This window comes from Lepidochelys kempii, chromosome 5 (genome assembly GCF_965140265.1).
Source record: "Lepidochelys kempii isolate rLepKem1 chromosome 5, rLepKem1.hap2, whole genome shotgun sequence".
Lineage (NCBI taxonomy): Eukaryota > Metazoa > Chordata > Testudines > Cheloniidae > Lepidochelys > Lepidochelys kempii.
The window spans coordinates 99,523,024-99,548,728 of NC_133260.1; the positions used below are offsets into that span (position 1 = coordinate 99,523,024).

Below are 25,705 nucleotides of genomic sequence, written 5' to 3' on the forward strand. Positions count from 1 at the left end.
AATGAAGGACCTAAGCCATTTCAGGGTTTTCTCCTTGCAGCCTCTTTGAGGTGGTACAGGAATATCTGGTGGTAAGTGGATCAAACAGCACTGTGGCCCAACAGGATGAGTGTGGATGCATTTGCTTTTTCTGTGGACTGGTTTCTGTCTAAATCTGTTGCTCTGTTTAAGGGTACTGTGAGAATATCTTTTTGCCATAGTCTCTCTCTAGAGAAAGAGGGAAAGGAGTTCATAATGTGTTGCTGCAGGGCAAAGGAGTTCAGAAAGTGAAAATTCCTGTCTCAGGCTTTTTGATTTCATGTTAGGTGTGGACTTTTGTTTCATATGATATAAATGCTGCCCCAAGGCACACAAGAACATTTTTACCTGTTTATTGTTTCTGTTAAAGTACCTCTCACTGTGGTATATGAGTACTGCACAAAATTAAAGAGCACAAATGCCCAGAACAAAAGCAGTGGTTTCAAAAGTCACAAAACACATTTATGCAGTCTGTTTGTGTCAGCCTATTGAAGCATGCTGCTGAATATTGTACTAGTGTAACACTGACAGACCCTGGTTGTCAGCGGGTGAACCAGGGATCTCTGGAGCTTAGTGCATGAGCCACTACAGCATGAGCTAAAAGCCATATGCTGTTAGCTAAGGCTGTAGAGCAGACTCATTATTCTCTCTCTCTGTGGTCTCAGCTCCACTAGATGGGACAGGACACCACACCCAGAAGGTGTGTGGGTTACACTAGCTCCAGTGCTTTTACAGTGGTTGCATCCAATCCCCACTAATAAAGTAATTCAGGCCTAGTGGTTGGCCTACACTGGGAAAACATTATTACATCTGCTAACTAGAGCTGTACAAATATCTGCTGTTACAATTCACAGGGATTAACTAGAGCATTCAGATCGTATAAATCTTTCGCCTTTTACCAAACATTTCAGTTTGGGTTCCCATGGGTCCCATAGCCCCAAAGTTCTACCTTGAGTTTCAGGCTAGAAAAATCCCAAAATCCTAGTGTGACCAAGTTATGTTTGAGCTCAGACCAGGTTTGATCAAAAGCCAGTCCATACTTGTAAAAGCTTTGAAAAATGGGTGAATTTTTTGATGAACCTTGATTGATCTTTCCTAATGACAGCTAAGGGGGATTCTCCTTTAGTGCAAATGGGAAGGGGCCACTGGAGCAAAAGGTCCTGAATTCTAACCTTCTGTATTGGATAAATGCTTTGACTGACAAACATAATGGCTATATGAATGCAGAAATAGATTTGTTATTCTAACACATATGAAATCACCGCTAAGATAAAGACCCAGATATGTTTTTAAAAGAAGTCATTCTGGCATTTGCACATGCAAATTGCAACTGCCATGCACATTTTTATGATATTATATTTATTTATTTCACTTTTAAAGAAAATATGTACCCGCCTTATAATCTGGGTACTTTTAAATACATTACAGACTTACAAAAAATTAACCTAAAACAACCAACCTAAAAACCTAATACTTACTCTCCACAGTCCGCCAAATCAAATGTGGATATCCAAAGATGCATTTGTAATGCAGTTACTACAACTGCATGAACCCAATTTGTTTATTTATGGAGGGAGAGATTAAAATAAATTTCTCCTCCTAAACGTCACCTAATCTAGCATCAAATTTACTATGTTATATTGCTGTATTTATGTCATTTCCCCTTCTGAGCCTCAGTAAACATTTATAACAGTGGTTTATTGATGACTCATGTAGTTATGTAGAACTGCCATTTTCAGAGGGTAGTATTCTGTTTTATAAGAAAAAAATAGTATATGTTAAAAACAAACTCAGTTCTGCTTGTTGTCCGTCTCTGCTTATTGCCTGGGGACTATACAAACCTGTTAACTGCAGACTAAGCTGCAGACAACATTGCAATTAGCTTGCTCTACAGAGCAATATAGGTACTTGCTGCATACCTGAGAATTTGGGTATGTTAAGAAGGCAGGAAGCAGCAGTACTAAGATTGGTCTGAAATGACTCTCTGGTGGCACAGGAGAGTACATTCTCCCTGAGCTATGGGTATCAAAGTTCTGGAACAGTGTGTGCAAAGGCAACTTCTGCATAGATTAACAGATAGACATTTAAGTGAAATCAGCAATCTAGTGAATAGGTGATGCATCTGAAGAAGTGGGTTTTTTACCCATGAAAGCTTGTGCCCAAATAACTCTGTTAGTCTTTAAGGTGCCACCGGATTCCCTGTTGTTTTTCCAGTGAACAGGAGCAGCTAACAGGAGTTTTGCAAGGGAATTTACAGGGGAAGAGTGGGGGGTGGGGCTACATACACTTAACATTCCTTAAACTTCTTTAACGTTAAACCAAAAAACACCCCCTGATAAAAACAAAACAACAACAAGGAACGAGCTGCAGGAGTAAAAAGAGAATGCAGGCAGAAGTCCTGCAACAGAGTGGGGGCTACTCAGTTTATTGCACCCAATGCAGTATGTATGGTTACCTGCCCTTTGGGCAGGTGGCATATGTGTGCATTTGATGCAAGGAGCTCCTGGCCCTCAAAGACTGTGTATGGGCTTTGGAGACCGGGTGGCTGAGCTGGAGGAGCTAAGGGAGACACAGAGATACAGAGATGAGACTTTCAGGGCACAGTAGAACAGTCCCACCCCTGGACTGACAGCCTCTGTGCTGTTAAAAAGGATGAAAGTTTCAGGGAAGGAGAACATCCAACTGGAGCAGAGAGAAACAATCCCATAGTTGGACCCTCATTCCAGATGATGATGTGGTATCTTCTCGCACTGAGGATACCTCTCCGTGGGAGGGAACTCCAGTTATTAGGAAGAAACAGGTATCAGTGATTGGTGATTTGAGCATTAGAAACATAGATAGCTGGGTATGCAATGACCGGAAGATCCTCATGGTCACATGCCTGCCTGGTGCAATGGCTGCGGATCTCTCGAGACATCTAGATAGACTTATGTGTAGTGCTGGGGAGGAGCCGGTGGTGATGGTACATGTAGGTACCTTTAATGTTGCATAATGAAAGCAAAGAAAGCCTATTCAAAAATTCGTAAAGCAAGTGGATTAGATATTTAGTGCCAGATTTAGAGGCCTCAGGCTCCACTTGTGCATGCTCTTTAAAAAGTCTAAAACCTGGGAGCATATTAGCTTTTCTACTTGTAAAAATCATTAGGGTCAATGGATTTTGCAGGTAGAAATGCTACTACTTACTTACATGGTCCCAAGTGTTAGACTGTTAAAGGGTTAATTTAAATGTTAGTGTGCATACAACTGTTCGTACCTGGACAGTGCAGGCAAAAGTATGTGTGTGCACCATTTTGTGCATACACAGGGAGAGACTGGGTAGAGAGTCCCGACTGAAAAGGTACCCTTAATATCCTTTAAAGTACATTTGTAGAGTGAGTTTTCTTAAAATCAAAGATTGGTTTAACTGAAATATTTTCCTTTTACATAAAGTTTTATACAATGAGGTTCTTTGTTTAATGAACTCATTTATTCCAGAATTTCCTACCTTCCTATGCTACTTTTACAGAGAATATTTAAGGTTGTTCCATCTAATAGTGAAATGTAACTCACCAGGATTTTTCAATAATATTAAGGAAACTTATTTTGGGACTTTAAGAACATAACAGCCATACTGGGTCAGACCAAAGGTCTATCTAGCCCAGTATCCTGTCTTCCAACAGTGGCCAATGACAGGTGCCCCAGAGGGAATGAACAGAACAGGTAATCATCAAGAGATCCATCCCCTGTCACCCATTCCCAGCTTCTGACAGAGGCGAGGGACACCATCCCTGCCCAACCTGGCGAATAGCCATTGATGGACCTATCCTCCATGAATGTATCTGGTTGTTGTTTTTTTAATCCTGTTATAGTCTTGTCTTTCACAACATCCTCTGGCAAGGAGTTCCACAGGTTGACTGCCTTGTGTGAAAAATACTTCCTTTTGTTTGTTTTAAACCTGCTGCCTATTAATTTCATTTGGTGAGCCCTAGATCTTGTGTTATGAGAAGGAGTAAATAAGACTTCCTTATTTACTTTCTCCACACCAGTCATGATTTTATAGACCTCCATTGTATCCCCCCTTAGTCGTCTCTTTTCCAAGCAGAAAAATCCCAGTCTTATTAGTCTCTCCTTATATGGAAGCCGTTTCATACCTCCAGTCATTTTTGTTGCTCTTTTCTGAACTTTTTCCAATTCCAATATAACTTTTTTTTTTTAGATGGGGCTACCACATCTGCATGCAGTATTCAAGATGTAGTCGTACCATGGATTTATATAGAGGCAATATGATATTTTCTGTATATGGAAGCCATTCCATACCGCCAATCATTTTTGTTGCCCTCTTCTGAACTTTTCCCAATTCCAATATATCTTTTTTTGAGATGGGGCGACCACATCTGCATGCAGTATTCAAGATGTGGTCATGCCATGGATTTATATAGAGGAAATATATTTTCTGTCTTATTCTCTATCTCTTTCTTAATGATTCCCAACATTCTGTTCACTTTTTTGACTGCTGCTGCACATTGAGTGGATGTTTTCAGAGAACTGTCCACAATGACTCAAAGATCTCTTTCTTGAGTAGTAACAGCTAATTTAGAGCTCCTCATTTTATACGTGTAGTTGGAATTATGTTTTCCAATATGCATTACTTGCATTTATCAACAAGGAATTTCATCTGCCATTTTGTTGCCCAGTCACCCAGTTTTGAGCGATCCTTTTGTAGTTCTTCAGTCTGCCTGGGACTTAACTATCTTGAGTAGTTTTGTATTGTCTGCAAATTTTGCCACCTCACTATTTACCCCTTTTTTCATTAAATATTAGATACCACCTCCTTTCTCCTGCCTTTTGTTGTCTGAATATAAGAAGATAAGAATGGCCATTTCAGATCAGACCAATGGTCCATCTGGCCCAGTATCCTGTCATCTGACAATGACCAATGCCAGATGCTTCAGAGGTAGTGAAAAGAACGGCAATTATTGAGTGAGCCACCTCCTGTCATGCAGTCCCTGGTTCTAGCAGTCAGAGGTTTAGAGACACCCAGAGCATGGGGTTGCATTAGGATTGCCAGATGTCCAGTTTTCAGTGTTAACCAGGCCTCTAAAAGTCCAGTTGGCTGCAGCAGCTGGCTCCTCATGGCTCCCAGAAGCAGCGGCATGTCCCTCTGGCTCCTTGGCGCAAATGTGGCCAGTACATGGAGACCCCTGGCCACCCCTGCGGCTAGGAGCTAGCAGGACAAGCCGGCCACTTCTGGGAACTGCATGAGGTAAGCACTGCCCAGAGCCTGCGCCCCTCACCCGCTCCTGCACCCCAACCCTTTGCCCCAGCCATAAGCCCCCTCCCGCACCCAAACTCCCCCCCCAGCCCACACCCCCTCCTACACCCCAACCCCCTGTCCCAACCCTGAGCCTCCTTCCGTACTCTGAACCCCTTGGCCCCAGCCCAGAGTCCCCTCCTGCACCCCAAACCCCTCATCCCTGACCCTACCCCAAAGCTCACACCCCCAGCCAGAGCCCTTACCCCCTCCAGCAGCCCAACCCCCAGCCCAGTGAAAATGAGCAAGTGAGCGAGGGTGGGGGACAGTGAGCAACAGAGGGAGGGGGATGGAGTGAGTAGGGGCGGGGCCTCAGAGAAGGAGTGGGGCAGAGGTGGACCTCAGGGAAGGGGCAGGGCAGGGGTATTAAGTTTTTTGCAGTCAGAAAGTTGGCAACCCTAGGTTGCGTCCCTGATCATCTTGGCTAATAGCCGTTGATAGACCTCTCCATGAACTAATTCTTTTTTTATTCCAGTTTTAGTTTTGGGTTTCACAATATCCCCTGGTAATGAGTTCTGCAGTTTGACTAGATGTTGTGAGAAGAAGTACTTCATTATGTTTGTTCTAAATCTGCTGCCTATTAATTTCATTGGGGGACCCCTGGTTCTTGTGTTATGTGACGGGGTAAATAACACTTTCTCCACACCATTCATGATTTTACAGACATCTATCATATCTCCCTTCAGTCATCTTTTTACCAAGCTTAGCAGTCTGAGTCTTTTTAATCTCTCTCTTCATATGGAAGCTGTTCCATTCCCCTAATTATTTTTGTTGCCCTTCTCTGTACTTTCTCAGATTCTAATGTATCAATTTTTAAGATGGGACAATCAGAACTGCATGCAGTATTCAAGGTGTGGGTGTAGAATGGATTTACATGTATATAGTTGCGTTATAATACTTTCTATCTCATTACCAATCCCTTTCCTAATGGTTCCTAACATTCTATTAGTTTTTTTACTGAATTGGAAGCATAATTAGACCTGCCAGTAATCCCCATTGTGATGAACTCAATGATTGTTCAGAATATTGACTATTTAGGCTATGAACATAAGAACATAAGAATGGCCATGCTGGGTAAGACCAAAGGTCAATCCAGCCCAGTATCCTGTCTACCGACAGTGGCCAATGCCAGATGCCCCAGAGGGAGTGAACTTAACAGGTAATGATCTAGTGATCTCTCTCCTGCCATCCATCTCCACCCTCTGACAAACACAAGCTAGGGACACCATTCCTTACCCATCCCGGCTAATAGCCATTAATGGATTTAACCTCCATGAATTTAACCAGTTCTCTGCAGATACTGCTAGATGAGAAAGTAACTATGACATCTCTTTCTTCAAAGAAGAGTCTTTAAGAATTCAGAGGCACACAAGAAGAGAAGAATTTGTTGAAAAGAGTGCTTGTTGGAAAATGGTGAAAAAATATATTTTGTTGAAATTTTGAATCATCCAGAAAGTTTCAACCAGCTCTGAGGTGGCTGCAAAGCACCAAAATGAGTTTAAAAAAAATATTTTGCTGAAAATTCAAAATGCATTTACCAACTCTATCTGAAACCAAGGGAAGACAGGATATTCATGACACAGGAGATAACTGAAGGAAAAATACCTGGTTTACTGCAGCCAAAATAATTCACGAACACCAAAACAAACAAAAAAATACTGATCTTTGGAAGTGAAAGGCTCTCTTTACATCATGATCTCTAGTGTTTCCTCTAAAAGCTCTGTGCCAGTATTGGAGGATCAAGTAATAGGGTGCCCACCCACAAAGGGCTTGTTTGCAGCTTGAGGATTGTGTTAAATAGTTCAATGTTCAACATGTCTTTTCAATAAACCCACGACCATCTGACACAAAGCTGAACACAATGTGTCCCTGCAAAGTCATATTTAAATCGTTCTATTAGTTAACACAACTTGTCAAGATCATGTTCTGATATTTCCCAATTTGCCTGGGTCTTGGAATCTTGACCTTGAAATGCATTGTTCATAAGGAAAGAATGACAGCCATGTAAAGGATAGCTAGCAATCTCTGGTATACAAGGTGGTTATGAAATGGTGCATTGATCTCTTTAGGAAATTATTGTTCCTAAACAAACTCTCTCCTACACTATGACATTTTTCACTATAGTCTCTCTATTTGTTAGCAATTCCCAAATAGTTAAAGGCTAAAATGAATCCAAGGTTTCCTTGGATTATATAATCTAATGAAATCAGCCTGTGGCTTGTCAACCTGTACTTGAAAGGAAAATCTCCTTCATAAGGGCAGCTAAATTATTATGTTAATGAACAAGTGAAATGGAATACAGTAAAACAAATAACTAAAGTGCTGTAGAGGGCATCATGGAGGAAATGAGAATGCACTGCTTTCCACTGATAATACAGTCTTGTCTACTGAATTTCTTAGACTGTAAAATGTTCAGGGCAGGAATAGACTTTCTGTATATGTGGAAAGTCCCTACCACATTATGGGTGGTACTCTAATGCAGATAATTATTAATAATAATGAGAAACCCATAGAGCTAGGTTTCAGAGAAATGGAGCTCAGAAATCTAACTCAGCTCAGTAATCCTTTCCAAAGATTGCTATGCTATTGGATCCGAAGAAATGTCAATTGGAGTTTTTTAGAATAAATTGGTTTTAAAATGAGATTCTTCCCCCAAAGGATTACATTATTTTATCCCTGCAGCAAGTGCCAAATGTATTGCTCCCCAAACTCAAGAAGTCTGTGTCACTTTTCAAACTATTTGCAGTTTATGGAGAATGAAGAAACCTACCAAGAAAAGTAATTCCTCTCTTTGATAAAGCAAAAGCAGAATTTATAAAACATCCATAATAAAGCCCACAAAAAACAGGTTTGTGTTTAAATCTTTTCCTAGATGCAGGATGTTGCACAAAGGAACCTGCAGGGTCAATTGTGAAAGTTAGGTTTTAATCTCTCATTCATTCATATTTGGTATAGGACAGAATTAAAGTTAAACAGGAAAGTCTAAAATGTATGAGTCTCATCTCTTTAAATGCCAAAGGAAAGGAAACAATAATATCACCTAGATTACTACTTTAATTAGGAATGTTGGGTTTTTTAACCTAAAGTTGTTTAATCGTATATTCTTGCTGGAGGTGTTTTCACAATCAGGGGAAAGTAAACCATGCCATCTGACTAATCACAGTGAAACCCAGCTTGGACACTTGCAGAAAACTGTTGTACATCAGTCAATAGAGATTTAAAGAAATACACATTTGCTGAATACTTTTGAATAACAAACTCATGAGCCAAAAAGAGATTAAGTTCTTCAGATAAACTATTTGTTGAAAATTATTTGCTCAACTGTAAATAATAATCATCATAATTCAAAAGGTTAAAATTAGCAGATTGATGGATATCCAGAATAACCCACCAAAACTGATCAATCCTTCCTGCAGGGTGAAGGAAGATGCACAAATCTGTTTGAAGGCTTTATTGTCTAGTGTTCCTCCTAACCAAATTGTGAACTTTTGCTTTCTTTCACATTTGAGAAAATACGTTTTCCTCCTGTGGAATCCAACCTCAGAGTGAAAGCAGTGTTGTTCCAATGTTACTGCATTCTAATTGGATACAGGAGGAATGAATAGCTCAGTGGTTTGAGCATTGGCCTGCTAAACCCAGGGTTGTGAGTTCAATCCTTGAGGGGGCCATTTAGGGATCTGGGGCAAAAATTGGGGATTGGTCCCGCTTTGAGCAGGGGCTTGGACTAGATGACCTCCTGAGGTCCCTTCCAACCCTGAAATTCTATGATTCTATGATACAATAAGCATTTGATTCAAAAGGCTGGTATATGTTTGAGTATTGTTACACAGCCACTATAAGAAATGTCTCCTAGTTCACATTATGCACTCCTTAAAATGCATCATATTGACCCCATTCAGTGAAAGAGATCAGTTAAATATTCTCCTCATGCATACTCTGCTGTTCAGAATGATATGTTTCCATTTATATGCAACTGTCCTGAGCCACATGAAATGTTCCTTTGCAGTGTACATAATTACCACAAATAATAATTACCACAAATGTTGTTCCTTTGCAGTGTTCATAGTTGTAGTAACTCTGATTTCTCTGGAATTATCCATCCTTTAAGGTACTACTCAACATTAGTAAGTAAGAGGTCTTTAGATATCTACTGTACCTTTTCTCCATGACTGGAAGGTCATTTTCCAGCTGGAGAGGTCTATGCTCCAGAAAAAGAATGTTGGTGCAAGATTCCAATAAATTATTTACACGTTGATCATGATTTTTTTATATCTGCCTTGTCATTCACATCTAGAGCAAAAAGGAATGAGGAAAAGGCAGCTGAGGTGGATTCTTGCTCAAGAATCAAGGAATTAATTTCTTGAGGAAGTAATTGTAGAGGAAGGAATACATAAAACATTAACCCATATACTGTACTATAAGAAGAAAATGATGTAAATAAGCAGAAGAGAACACTGATCCTTTCGACTTTCAGAAAGCTTGACATTGCTCTATTAATTGGAAGTCTAGAAGTTGAATCCAAAAACAGTAGCATTAACAACCTTCCTTTTAATTTGGTGAGAGAATTTTAACAAGGTTCTCTAATAGCACCTGTGAAGATGTCCAGTGATTAAGTGGGGATGCTGTTCAGTGGGAAATATACTGTGCAGTGTGCCTTCTTATTGGTGCTGTTTTGTTGGCAGTCAATTGCTGTAGTACATGAACAATTTTCTTGAATTAGAAATCACTTGTAAATAATATGTCTGTTGTCATCTAGTAGCAATAAAGAATTAGGAATGCTTAGTTAGCCCGTCTTCTGATGTCAGATGTATACTATTAAATGTATCAAGGTTCCACCAATTCCTCAGCAAGAAAAAATTTCTTCTTTTAGCAGTTTATATTAAAAATGTGTTTTATTCTTAATTTTTAAATTTACTTTTAAGTGGTTTAATATTATGCATGATAAAAATAATTGTATTTTTCCAACCATGTGAAAGGCTGTCAAAAATATATTCATTCGTGAATGGATGTACACTAGGCATAATTTAGTCCATCATACTTGTCTTTTTTTTATTCAAGGTTCTTAATCATCCTCTGACATTCAAATATCATTCTGTTGACTTGCCTCTATAGCCTTACTTACAAGAAATTAACCAACTAATAATGATTATGGTAGAGAAGCAATTGGGGATAGTTTATAACGTACAAAGCAGATGTGGAGCTATTTAGCTGTGTGCTAATCATACTGTTAATCACTTTGCTTGTATATTATACCTTTTCACCCATGCTTCATCATTTGGCCTGTTTGTCATTTTAGACTCTAAGTGTTTCAAGGGAGGGACTGGGTCTTCCTGTATGGCAGGCACAGCACCTACTGTGTTTTGGGTGCTGCTGTAATATAAATAAAACAGTAATAATAATTTCAAGCAAGTTTTTATTTATAACTATATTATATCTACTTAAATAGTTATAAAGCATAATAAGCATGACATCTCCTTTAAATGATAAATGTTAGTAATAATAAGGCGCATGGATTGACAGTGGATTATGGCTTTAGTTAAGTACACTGAAGATGTCCTCAGGGATGGTAGGACAGCATTTGTGTTTGCTGAAATAGATAAAGGTAAAGTCAGATAAAGTTTTAGTCTGCATTTATGCATGTAAAGTGGCTGGGCTCCGTGGTCAGACTACTTCTCCCATGATTCACCATGGTCTCTACTCTAGGAGGTGGGACGTGATGCATCATGGGGTTCCCTGGCCATCATGGGAGTCCCTGGCCTTGGTGCATCATAGGAAAGGTAATCTGGCAAGGGAGCCTGGCCAGTCGAAGAAAAAGGGGTCATGAGTCAACTGAACTACAACTCTCCTGGTGCTCTGTGGAAGTATTTCCCGATCGAAATATTTCAGTTTGTGGGCATTTGGTTTTTTGATTAAAAATCCAAATTTTCCACAGAAAGAGAACACTTTTCAAAAAAAAAATCTCCCTGGTTTTTCATCAAAAAGCAGTTTTGACAGGAAATTTTCAACCCTCTATTATATACCCCATTTCAGATATCACCAGCCTCCACTGGTTAAGAAGGCACAAGCAGTACAAGTTGTACAAATAAAGAACCCTTTGTTAATGATATAACACACACAACTATTTTTTCACTCAGGTGAGTCTGGTCAAACCACATCAGTCTCCTGACTGATTATAAATGTTGCCTCTTTTGCAGAGGAATCCTATCTAATTGCATTACAAATGTTGAGAATGAGGTCATATTACTTCTGTATTTGGTTGACTGCTACTGGAGTATTGTTTCCAGGTATGGTGTCCACACTTCAAGAAGGACATTGAAAAATGGCAGGGGGCTCAAAGAAGAGACAGGAGAATGATTAAAGGATCGGAAAGCATGCTTGGCAGTGAGAGACTCAAGTTGCTCAATCTGTTTAGTTTAGCAAAGAGAAGGTTGTGGGGTGACTTGATCATAGTCTGTAAGTACCTACATGGGAAACAGGAATTTGATAAAAGAGGGTTCATCAGTCTAGCAGACAAAGGTATCAGAAGATCCTTTAAGCTGGAAGTTGAAACTAGAAAAATTCTGACTAGAAATAAGGTACCTTCTTTTTTTTCTTCTTTTTTTTTTTTTTTAACAGTGAGAGTCATTAACCATTGGAACAACTTGTGGTAGATTCTCCATCAGTGGGAATATTTAATCAAAGATTAGATGATTTTCGAAAACATCTGTTCTAGTTCAAACTGGAATTAACTCAGGGAAATCCTATGGCACATATTATACAGCCCGTCAGAGTAGATGATCACAGTGGTCCCTCCTGGCCTTAAAATCTAATGAACCTATGAATCTCTTAACACCATTTCTTGTAAGAGACCAATATATAGTTAGTATGCAGTAATTTCAGCTTGTTTTTTTCTTTCTTTTGTTGTTGTTTTTATTTGGTTTGCTGGCTTTGCGGTTTTGTTTGTTTTTGGTTTTGGGGGTTTTTTCTTTTCTTTTTTTCCCCTTTTCTTTCTTTTACTCCAGGAATTGGGCAAGGGGTTCCAGTGGTGGCACTTATTGTGGAAGGAGGGCCCAATGTTATCTCTATTGTCTTGGAGTACCTACGAGACACTCCGCCTGTTCCTGTTGTGGTATGTGATGGCAGCGGCAGGGCGTCTGACATCCTTGCATTTGGTCACAAATATTCAGAAGAAGGAGGGTGAGTCATTTGCTAGGAAACATTCATGAAACAAAATAATTCTTAATGTGCATGGCAATTTTTTTTGGTGCTAATATGGAGGCTGGGAAACTATTAGCAACATAACAGTACCGAATACTTCCTCAAGTCACACTTTCTAGCACTGATTAGAGTACTGCTTAAAGATATTGAGATATTCAGTGCAAAAGCTGTCTGGCTCCTAGATGGGGAAAACTGATGCAAGATGGTAGAAACCCTGAAGAATTAATTGTATTGGCAGGTCTACCACTGGGATAAATCCTAGTTATATAACATGAGCAGCTGTATATAGGCATACACACTATAATGAAAGTCTGGCATCAGCAACATCTTACCATTGCAGGTCAGGATGTCAAACAAGGGACTGGCTCAGTGGGCACCATGAAATATATGCTCACTGCAATCAGAGCTGTCTTATGCATACTATAAATGGTGGTATGCTGTCTACTAACTCTAGCTTTTGGCACAGCCCTGCCCTTTAAATAATCATAATTGTTCACATTGGCCAAGTGTATCTGCTTCTTTCTGTACTCTGTAAAGGAATTCCATCTGTCCACCTGTATTCATGCACTGCTGCTTTTGCAATGGTTTTAGCATGTCTTCCACCTTTTCTTGCGCTAACTTGAGGCGAGGCAAGAACAGTATTTAGATCATGGTGTAGATATTGTAAACATATTTTTGGCTGAATTGGGATCTACGTGTGCTTTTATTAATCCCAAGTGTGTCTAATGATTAAGTGCATACATTTTTAATGTGTTCTTTTCCTCTAATGGTGACTAATCTGTATGAAATCATATTGGCAAAATTAAGTCTGAGGACTTAATGCCTAGCAATAAAAACACCCTCTCATTGTAAAACTTAAAGGGCTAATTCATGGTTTTCCTCTACAGTTCCTTTATACTGTTTTAAGGTGGTTCAGATCCGGGGTTCTTCTTGGGCTGGTGTGTGTGTATATGTATGTGTGAAAAATGCACATCAGTAACAGATTTATAAAATGAGAGAATATGTATAAATAATACACACTGTAGACTTTAAACACATGTAAAATGTGCTTTAATAGTAAATATAATTATCAGGAACTTTTTTTTTTACGTTTAAAAATGTTCTAATGGGGAATGAAGGATCAAAGAATGAGTGACATTTTTATTAGTCTATTTTCATTACAAATGTTGAACAATTTCTATCACGGTCATTTAAATTCAGACTTAATTTGATGTGGTCATGTCCTAGTACCAAAAAGTGTCCCTTCTGCACCAGTTTAAAGCAACAATATTCAGTGATCAGTTCTGTTTTGTTTTATTTTGAGGGGGGGTTAATCTTCAAATTGTGATAATTCTACTGTATGTTCAAAATAATATGGATATGCAAGATTTTAAATTGGCTAGAATTATTTGTTTAATTTTTCTTTTGGTTGTGTTTCATAATGAGGCGCACCCTAAGAATACAGGTGCTAGAGAAAGTAGATCAGGCAGGTATTTTCAAAAGCATTCAGAGTTGGCCTATCTCTGTTCCCTCAAAGCCATGTTAAAACTTCCACTGGAGCTCAATGGAAGCAAATTCAGTCCAGTGCAGAGGACTTTTGAAAATCCCACCTAAGTCATTATTATTAATGATTATGATGCCCTTTTTTAAAGGCTGGTGAAATTCCCTGTGCCACATTTAAAAGCTATTGATCACAGAAACATGTGTTAGCAAAGTTCTAGAAATTACAGATGGAAAAGACCAATCAGACCATCTACTCCAGGGGCAGGCAACCTATGGCACGCTTGCTGAAGGCGGCATGCAAGCCGATTTTCAGTGGCACTCACATTGCCTGGGTCCTGGCCACTGGTCCGGTGGGGGGGCTCTGCATTTTAATTTAATTTTTTAAATGAAGCTTCTTAAACATTTTAAAAACCTTATTTACTTTACATAGAACAAGAGTTTAGTTATATATTATAGACTTATAGAAAGAGATCTTTAAAAACGTTAAAATGTATTACTGGCATGTGAAACCTTAAATTAGAGTGTTTATTGCAGCCTCGCATGGTGCACAGTTGAAAGACTGTGACATGATTTACTGTAGAGTATATTATCCTGTCTGACATTTGGGCATGGTTCAAAAGAGATTGTCATGTGAGGCAGAAGTAAGCCAAAGCCTCTCATCTGTCTCCATTGGGTCAGCCAGAGCAAAGAAAGGAGCTGTTCTTTGAGAATTATTTTCCAGGGTATTATAGGAATAATTAAAATGCAGATTGCTAAAGGCAATTAAAGTTAAGCATTTTAATTGTTTCAGGTGCCTTGTCTAGATGGATCCAATACATCTTATGATCATCATCTTTCCTGGGGGAATATATACATAAAGCTCAGGCTCCTGCTTGCTACTGATGCCTATTTCATGTCTACTAGGGTTGCCAATCCTCCAGGAGTGTCCTGGAGTATCCAGGAATTAAAGATTAAGCTAATTAAAGATTGTCATGTGATGAAACCTCCAGGAATATATCCAACCAGAACTGGCAACCCTATATCTGACAAATTTAGGTGGGAATGGTATTAGGCTTAATGTCCTTTAGGAATCATGCAGACAAAAGATTAATGTATGTTTCATCCTAAACTTGGGTGAAGGTTTACTTCATGCTGGAACTATATATGGATGTGCACCATGGGAGTTAGGCACCTAAATATCTTTGAGAATCTGGGTCTCGTTGCCTTATCCTGAAGTCAAATGGGGTGGAGAATAAAATGGAATGGAAAACCGGACCCTTGATCTATGCTGGAATATGGTTTGAATGAAACACTTTGTTTAGCTAGAATCAATCAGAACACTTTGTTTAGCCATATGCAATACTTTGTGAATAAAAAATATTTTTCTTATGCAGATCATTGCCATGATGAATAAGATATATGTAATTCACATTATGTCTTACACTTTTGGGATGAAATTTCCCCTCATGTGGAGGATCAGCACAAGACCAATGTACTATACAAGTCCCACTTAAGCACTCCAACTAGGACTTACATTTTGCATATATCTTGTGTTGGCCCTCTGCATAGGAGTGAATCTGATCCTTTATTGATACCAAAATATTGTCTATTGTCAAACTTGACAGAGACTTTTAATGAAATCATTTCTTCCAGTCTCTCATTTTTACTACTAGCTCTATTATTACTATTTTTAAAAATTAGTTGAAGAGTTCAGTTGTTTAGCAGGGAGTGCATTGAACCTCACAGAAGTCTTGAACACAGGAGTAAGATCAGGTTTCATTTCCATGAGATGATGCATTTAGCAGCATTCTGGGTATGATACTTATAATCTGTATATGGAATATCAGTAAATGCTATATGAGGTTTTCCTGGTAATAGCAATAGAGAATCATAACTACAACAATTGTGACTCACCTTCACCTTTTTTATACTGCTATTAGATCAAAATTGTCCCTAAGGCAGAGTCCACCCCACATCCACAAAATAGGAAAAAATAAGTGGTACCAGGTAGAACTTTGTGTAATGTGATGTTCTAGGACACGATATCATGTACTGAACACATTAATTTCCTACAGTGAAATCCTAGCCCCACTGAAGATAATGGGGAAACTCCCATTCACTTCAGTAGGGCATGATTTCACTCTAAGTGAAAGTTCCAAAACCTGATGACAGTTATTTGATGACCTGGTGAAGATGAAATATCTTCTATTGATATATTTATGAAAGTATCAGTATTAACCTTGCTCCAAGAAAGGTCTGTTTAGGAACATTGAGGCAACTTGCATCTTGTTTTAAAATTGATATTGTAATACAGTACTTTGTTATATAGTTATTATGTGAACTAGTCCCTTCTAGTTAAGTCAAATAAATTAGGCTTGGAAGGATTTGATTTTTTTTTTTAAATCTGTAAATGTTGGTAAACTTCCATTTCACCATACACGTTAAAAACCAATGAGAAAATATTTCTATTGATCAAAATTGACAGGCAAAGTCAGAAGAATGCTGCTTGAGAACTTAGTTTGATTTTAGGATATTTACTTTCTATATTTTGACAAGTGATGTCGACAGTTTGTGTTTTAATGGTTATATAGTTTTAATTTTTTTGAATTTCAACATCTACTGTCACTAATTAATTATTGTCTGACATGCACCCCCATTATATCCCAAAACAGTGATAGTTTAAATTTAAAAATGCTGAACACCTGTAATTTTTCACAACTCTGAAAATTTAAAGCAATAAAAAAATTTAAGAGTTTAAAAGTAAACATTGATATTATTCATCAAAAATATAAATAAGTAAAATTAGAATTCTTCCAGACCGGTATATAATTTCCAAAGACATGAAGCAATAACCAGTAAGCTCTGGATAAAAATACATTAATTTAAGCTGCTGTAGAGAATTATTTTTCTTATTTTTTAAATCTTACTACTGTATAATATTACCAGTGCTTTCCAGGTCAATAGCATTTTACATCTTACTCTCTGCTGTAGTAGTAGCTGGGTGAAATTTTTCATCTAAAACTGGTTTTCACCAAACAATGCAAATTTGGGGTGACGGAAATATTCATGGATAGTTTCAATTAAAAAAATCAAAAATCTTTGATTTTTTTATTCAAAATGATTTATTGCCAAATTTACTTCACTTTTATTTTGTGTAAAAAATTAACATAAAATACTCAAACATCATGAAATATTTTATTTCAGTTAGAACAAAACATTTTGGTTGACCTCAAATGATTTTTTTATTTCAATTTTTTTATATTACCAGTAATCAAAAAATGAATTATTTGCACATCTCTCAATTGCCATGGCCATGTGATATGTTAGAAAATTAACCGTTTTCATAATAATCAGTATGTATTTGAAAGTACTAACTGATATCTTGGAAAAAAGTCATATAATGCTCAGCAAATGATACCTTGCTACTTTTATATTTGGTTATCTGTTGGCATTCACAGGGGAAAGAAAATGTAACGGTGTTGGAGAGAAAATTAGGCTACCTTACAAAAAAGAAGCGCCACAAAATGTTGGGTTTATTTTACCTTGGCTCTTATTCTTCTCCCATTAGCATGATTTCTCAGCACTTGGTTCCTATATTTTTTTTAAAATGTACAGAAGTGAACTTTGTCAGTCATATAATGTAAACTCTTTAAGAAATATCACACATATTAGACATTTCCTTCCAATGAAGGAGATAGATATGTATAATTGCTGGGATGGAGGATTTCAGTGTTATCCTAGATTCATTGGAAGGTAATGTTTAATGTGTGTGGTGTTTCTTAGAGTTTACATTATATATTACATCTATTAAAATCTGTCATTTTGAACACATTTGTTCTTAGAGTTTGGAAAGAGAACGAGTGTTATTGCATGATTGCTCTCTTCATCAAATGACTAGATCTCGGTTGTAAAGAACTATAGAATGGCAACATCTGTGTGCCTTATAACCACCATGCCACACAGAAGGAAATTGTGCAACTTGAACAAAGCTAACATTGAAAGGAGACTGGGCTTTCAATCTAAATTAATCTAATGCATCTTGACAGGGTTCCCATTTGTAAATTCTTGCCATGAAGAACCATCATTTCTGATTTGTTAAGTGTTTAAAATACTAACATGGACTTGTTAAGGTACTATAAAAATGTTAAAATAGGAACATTGATGAATTTTAGCCCTATTAACCTTAAGATTCCAGTGCATTATAGAATTAAATATAGGGATGGCACATACCTATTTGGATCATCTAGCTTAACCCACCAAACAAGAAGGAACCTATACTACTTTTTCTCTGTAATCTAACATTCCCTTAAAGATACTTAGTGATCATGCCATAATTACTGAACATCACAAGACAAACAGGTCCCTTATCTGGTTGACCTGACCATCAAAATAGTTTTCCTAATACTGAAATTAAATGTATCTTTTTTTTTAATGTGATCCTCCTAGCTGTTATAACACTAGTGTCCAGTGAGAATAATTCTTTTCACTGTCCTTTATATCCTTCATTTATACTTATCATATCGCCTCTAAGACCTTGAACTTTTAAAAAACGACACTTACATTTTTCAGTCTCTCTTTGTGAGCAGTGGAGTCATTTGCAGCAAGGAATGGACAGGGGGATGGATAAACAGGCATTGCCTCCTGCCTCAGGTTTGGACTTGTCCTTGCTTCCCAGAAAGCAATCTTTCAAAAGCATTCTGCTAATTTAAGGTGGAACTAGAAGACCTTAAATATCAAATGATACAACAAATTGAATTTTCCAGATCTGACAGTATTGCAGTAACTTTGAAAACCAACTTCAGCTTGTTTACAGCTACATGATAATCATTCCACTTTCAGCATTTGTCCCTAGAACTGTTTTCCAGTCAGAGATGCCAGATCCCAGGCTTCTTGAATCTATTTATTTCATGAGGGGTGATATCTACCTTTCTATCTGTCAGTCTGAGGTTTTTCCATAGCTCCATGGTATCTAAGCAATATTTACTTTTGCAGTTGAAAAGAGTGCTTAAAATGAAACTGTTCAGAAACCCAACAATACCACAGGAAACCAGGTCTTGCTATTACCTTCCTCTTTCCCCAGTTTTTCTGAAATGGCACAGCTGAATTTTTTGGTGGCTTGCTTGTTTTAGTGCAGTATTGGCGGTGGGAAGGCAAGAAAAGTAAATACAAAAAATACATTAAAATAATATTAATGGTTTGAGTTAAGGCAGTCACTTTTATCTTTCACTTGTGATGCAACACATTGCACTTTAAAGAACTAAAGTATATATGAATGGGAAGTTCACCTACTGTGGTAATGTCTAGGTAAGCCTAACATAATCGGAGGACAGTCTTAACTCAGTTTCTATGCTTTTGTTGCTTAGTCAAACCTTTAAATTTGTTTAAATGTTGCTTTTTTTATTTGATTGCCTAACAGTAATAAGATTATTTCAAATGGGGTGTTAGAGAGCTTATTCCTTCACTCTCCCACTTCCCTGGTCCTTCTTGCATGAACAGAGAGCAACAATACCCGATGTCCAAAGGTGCAAACAATTCGATGTTTATTGGGGTGAACTTCCAGCAAGCTTAAATACAAGTTCCTTTTTCCTTATTTTCGAATCCCAATTTACTTCCTGTTTGCCCCTAATTTATATAGTAATATTCTTAGCTATACCTTAACCAATCATTCTACTGAAATTTAACTAACCAATCCTAACATATTGTAACATGATTAGCTAACCAATTATATCCCACCACCTTAATTAGTTTACACCCAGCAAAATTAATTGTACAGCAGACAGAAACAATCACAGAACCAGACAGAGACCATGCCAATAAACAATAGCAAAGTGGGAACTATAATGACAAAACAATACAGAAGTGAGGATTTCACATCCCAGCTATTGATAAGTGAGTTCTTGCCAGACAGGATGCTATCAAACTAAGTTTCCTTTTACATTTTCTAGGCACTTCCCTTTCTCTGGAGGTGATAGGAATACAATCCTGTCCTGATAGTGCCTGACAGCCCAATAGCACCTTATTTCAATGTGACTAGTTTGGAATGTGAGGATGTGACTGTTCGCTTCCTAGCTTATGGCTGCTTCTGCTGCTTAGCCAAAGGCCTTAGCCTAAGAACAGGGCCTCAAACTGTCACAGTAAGAGAAGGCCCTTACACCAGCAGACAGTGATTTTGATTCTTTCTTTTATACCTCTAGAACTAGCCAAGTGATAAGAATACCCCTAAATTCTTAAAGTACAGGCCTTTGCAGACAGGCCTGAATATCTATATCCTAACATGGGTTTTTTTCATATATTGATTATTGAATTATTTGTGCACATAGAATTAAAATTAACCAGAAATAAATGAAATAACAGAATCCTCAATGATCAATAAAAACAAAACAAAAGACAGACTTTTCCTTAGCAAGGACAGAATAGATAATGAGGTATCTACTAATAATGCTTTGCTCCCAGTTGATTGATTATACATTAATAGAATCTGGGAATTCATCTGTTTAACACATAAAACCCCCCAAAACACCACTCTCAGGTAGAGTAAATGATCAAACCAAAAGAGAGAGGGTAGGAATCCTAAAGAAAATTAGACACAGAAAAGAGTAAAAGGTCAACAAAGCTGTTCTATGCCTTGTCCCTGAGGCATCATGCAACAACATGACAGATTCTTCAGGGTTCAAACAGGTTGTGAGGAGGCAGTAGGAATATCCATCGAAGATAAGAATCCAGATGATTTAGGGTAAAGACTCAGGTTTGTCCTGCAAGTTATGGGCTGGATTCCCCAATAAGCAGTGCAAAGTGGCATTACACCACTCCTCTAGCCTAGCGTATAAGAAAGACAGGCTTGTCAGGGAAGGGCAGGGGGAGGGCCATGACAGAGCTGTCCTCCAGGCACATAAGATCCCAGCCCTAACATGTGCCAGGATCAGGCAGCCCTGAATCAGAGAAACTCAGACAGAGTAGATAATCAAGGCCTAAATATCAACCATACAAGACCAACCATGGTTCCTTAACCATATTTTGCAGGGATAGTGGTGGCAGCAGGTCCTCCTTTTGGCAAGTTTTTAGATATTTGGTCCATAGGAGATAATCTATTAGAGACCCAAAACTCCCATAGGACAACAAAGTATGAACAATTGGGAACAGAGTCAGAGAATATTAACCCATGACAGCACAGAGAGGCTTAAATTAAATTAATGCCTCTTAAGCTTCCACATGGAGGGCTGTATTTTTAGAAGAGGATGCTAATTTGAATATGTGAAACATGCAGTTGTTTGCACTAAGCCCGTAATTCTGCATGCATAATTTCCTGTGATTTTGTTGCAGATGCCAGTATAATTACCTGTTTTGTACATGCTATTTTTAGCATGTGCATCATAGGTATATATTTTTTTTTAAAAATTAACTGATTGTTAATTGTGCAATTCAGTTGTGTCCAGTACAATCAAGGATCCTTGATTTGGGCAGCTGCTAGCACTTCTAGGGTCATAAGAAGGAAATAAGGTTTAGACTTGAACCAAATTATTTCACATTTAACACAAAGCTTATCTGACATTGCTATGTATGCTTTATTAGAAAGAGACAGTTACTAACCCTGCTATTTGATTCTATTTCTGATATAATTATTTCCAGTTTGCTGCATCACCAAGGCACTGAATAGAAAAATATTGAGACTGACCTTAGGCCTACAAACCTCTCTGATATAAATAGTACATTTATAAGCATGGAAAATTAAGTGACAGATCACATGATAAATGATACAACCAAGCAGTTTGCAAACTGTCATGCTGCAGGAAGACTTGCCTCTCGGTAATTAGACAGCCATCTCATGCCACTGATTTTTAAAAAGAACTCCCATTAGTTTAATTCAGAAGTTTGCTTTTAAAAAAAAAATTATGGCATGATATGTTCTGGATAACTTTAATATAGGAAAGACAAATGAAGGCTACTTTGAAAAATTATGGACCCTACCCTGAGAGCCTTATCCTGTTTTCACTCAATGCTTACTGAGGCAAATTCCTATTGACTTCAAGGAGTTTGCCTGACAGAAAGTGGTCTACATTCTGAGTAAAAACTTCAGGATTTGTATTTAATTATTTTTGGAAATTGATCATGGTTGGAGTAGAGACTAAAAGAGTTTTAGAAAGGTATGCTATATAAGTCCATAGGCCACAGCATCTTATTACAGCTTCTAAATTGTTTCACATACTTCACATCTTTCCCAGTAGGGGTGCCAGATTTTTTAAATCTCTTTAAGGGGTGTTTTGAGCAATATCCACTACACTTTACTACACATTTTTCTCATTATAGGATGGAATAACATGTTTACTAACCCAGCTGAGTTCTGAAATACATTATTAGAATATTAGCCCCTTTCCACACCATTTTAGAGCATAAGACCCTTGTTTTTATTCAGTTTTTACAAAGGCAAAATTCCCTTTGATTTTTGAAAATAGTTTTGCCTGAATAGGGGCTTCAGGGTTTGGGCCTGTATATTTAAGCCACATACTAACTTGCAACAAAAGAACTATGTTCGGCTGTGAACAAAAAGATGTGCTTCAGTGTACTGGAGATTAGCTGGTTTCAGTGGGTACGTAATGAAATGACAGCTGTGCGCTAACAGCAGTGATGCATTGGTTGCAACTCAGACCACCAGGAATGCAGAAAAGTTGCCTCACATTTCCATATGTGGTGGCACTTTACCTCAGATGCTTCCATGCAATGGCCCAGATTGTGCCTCCAAGATCCTCATGTATACGGAACCCTCAGTGTAACGTGCAGCTTTCACTTTTCCCATGTGGAAGGAGGTTCACCTGCCTCCCCAGCATTATCTCCATCCCCCTTCTTGTGCGGCACCCTTCAGATGGTGCTCCATGGGATTTGGATCTGCATAGAGGGACTAGGCAGGCTGGTATCAGGAATGAGTGGCCACAGAGTGGGTGCAATATAGGTTCACTATATGTAGAGAACAGTTGATATTCCAGTGGTTTGGGCACTTGATCCTGGGTCTCCCACATCCCTGCTAAGTACTTGATTCAGACCAGAGATTTGACCGTGGGTCACCCATGTCCTAGGTGAGTGCCCTAAGCTTTGGGCTATTGGCTGTTCTGGGGTGACACTTTCTTTCTCTCTGGCTTTGATGAGAAATTCCATCTGAGACCTCAGAAACCTTCCTGATGCGAGTTTTGGTTTTGACAAATCAACATTTTGCACATAAAAAACACTTTATGGAAAAATTTCCAACCAGCTCTAATGATGAGATGATTCAAACTCCATTTTGCAGTGATTATTTGCAGCTCCTATTCATTTCTGCACCTCTTTACTCCAGGGGGGAGAATGTGATGCTACAACTTTGCATGACGCTCACAAGCCACATGAAATGGGTTTCAGTGTTTGTATATCCCAAACCAATTACCTTAAGCCAGCTTTGACTATTATATACTCTGCTACCTGACTACAATTGCTGCACGGGTTTAAAATCATAAAGCTTTGGTTTTATCTAATATAATATGGGAGCTGTGAAGATTTTCTGGTTCAGTACTCTGTATTTGATTAACATTGACTTTTACTGAAAATATTCTGACTCATCTAATAAGCTAAAAAAAAACCTAACATTTTAAATGAGCAAACTCCTTTTAGTATAGAGTCTTTCAGATTTCAAAAGATACATTTTTCTAAATTACTGAACCCACTAATTTGTAAGGTATTTAAGAATAACTATGTTGCATCCAGAACAAATAATTAATGGTTTCAATTATCAGGCTCTCTGCTGTCAAGAACCTTGGTTGATGTGGCATGCAATATTATTTCATTTTGATGTTAAGGCATTATTTAAGTATTAACATTTGCACTAAGTTAAAAATGGTTCCTTTAAATTTCTAAAAGCTTCAACTTGCCAAAAGCAAATCTTGTATATGGCTTCTTGGTTAGATTCAGTCAATGCGGAGTGTTCTTTGAATCTTCCCTTCCTTATTCAGTGACTGTCTACTTCTGGAAAGAATCTGCAAGCAGAGTGTGGGATATAAACAGTTAAACACAATATAAAATGTATTTGAGCATAAGCTTTCATGAGCTACCGCTCACTTCATCGGATACTGCATGCATCCAATGAAGTGAGCTGTAGCTCACAAAAGCTTTTGCTCAAATAAATTTGTTAATCTCTAAGGTGCCACAAGTCCTCCTGTTCTTTTTGCAGATACAGACTAACACGGCTACTACTCTGAAACCTGGAATTAAGACATTTGGTATTTGTTTATTTTTAATCTACGAAAGTTCCCAGATGTTATGGTTCTGATTTCTTTTGGAATAAACAAATACCTCTAAATGTAAATTTGTTAACATTTATTAATAATTACTGATACGATGGCATTTACTTTCGCACCATCAGCATAAGCATGTGCAACAATGATGAGGTCACTGATTGTTAATGTGGTACTACTGAATCCTCTCAATAAAGATTCGTAGGGCCAAATCCCACAGTCCTTATTTACTTCTGATTTCAGTAGGACTTTTGTATAAGTAAAGACTAAGTTTTCCAGATATAGTCCATAGGCAATATACTGTGATACAATTAATCATCAGTTGAAACTGTTAGTTAGTTATGACATTTTAGTAATGAATGAATTATATTATTCCAATTTGTAAAAGCAGCCTATAGTACTGAGGTAAGTGGAAGACTTGCTGAAGTCAGGACTGCTGTAATAGACTATATTTTTCAGGTGCCAGCTGAGAAATTAACAAATTCAGAAGATGTCAAGATATTCTGTGGTAGTCATCATATCTGAAACCACAGCTTTGATGGCCTAGATAAAATAAGCATGATTATCCGATAACGTAATAGAAGGTACCAAGTAATTCTAGATAATACAAATTTTACATAATTGCATGAACTTTGAATGTATTGGTAATATATTCATATTGGAAGAAATGGATCTTCAGATAGTAGTTGTCCTCCTCATGGAGATTAAATTTTGGAGAACAATAGGGGCAACACATTAGGCCACTTTGGTTATTTAGAAAAACAGTCTTATGAACACATTTTACATCAACAGGTTTCAGAGTAGCAGCCATGTTAGTCTGTATCTGCAAAAAAAAAGGAGTACTTGTGGCACCTTAGAGACTAACAAATTTATTTGAGCATAAGCTTTCGTGACCTACAGCTCACTTCATCGGATGCATGCAGTGGAAAATACAGTAGGACGATTTTATATACACGAAGAACATGAAACAATGGGTGTTACCATGCACACTATAATGAGAGTGATCAGTTAAGGTGAGCTGTTACCAGCAGGAGAGAAAAAAAACCTTTTGCAGTGATAATCAAGATGGACCATTTCCAGCAGTTGATAAGAACAGTGTGAGGAACAGTAGGGGGAACAAATAAACATGGGGAAATAGTTTTACTTTGTGTAATGACACATCCACTCCCAGGCTTTAGTCAAGTCTAAGTTAATGGTATCCAGTTTGCAAATTAATTCCAATTCAGCAGTCTCTCGTTGGAGTCTGTTTTTTGAAGTTCTTTTGTTGTCATATTGCGACTTTTAAGTCTGTAATCGCAGAATCATAGAATATCAGGGTTGGAAGGGACCTCAGGAGGTCATCTAGTCCAACCCCCTGCTCAGAGCAGGACCAATCCCCAACTAAATCATCCCAGCCAGGGCTTTATCAAGCCTGACCTTACAAATATCTAAGGAAGGATATTCCACCACCTCCCTAGGTAACGCATTCCAGTGTTTCACCACCCTC

General features: G+C 37.9%; 1 protein-coding gene across 5 annotated transcripts in view; it reads left to right on the top strand.

The window, feature by feature from the left end:
• Nucleotides 1-25,705, top strand: part of TRPM3 (transient receptor potential cation channel subfamily M member 3) — a 636,037-nt gene that overhangs the window by 478,129 nt on the left and 132,203 nt on the right. For all 5 annotated transcript variants that reach the window (XM_073345156.1, XM_073345160.1, XM_073345157.1 and 2 more), the window contains exon 7: nt 12,310-12,484. In XM_073345156.1, coding sequence (XP_073201257.1) covers nt 12,310-12,484 — 175 coding nt within the window. The remainder of the gene's footprint in view (nt 1-12,309; nt 12,485-25,705) is intronic.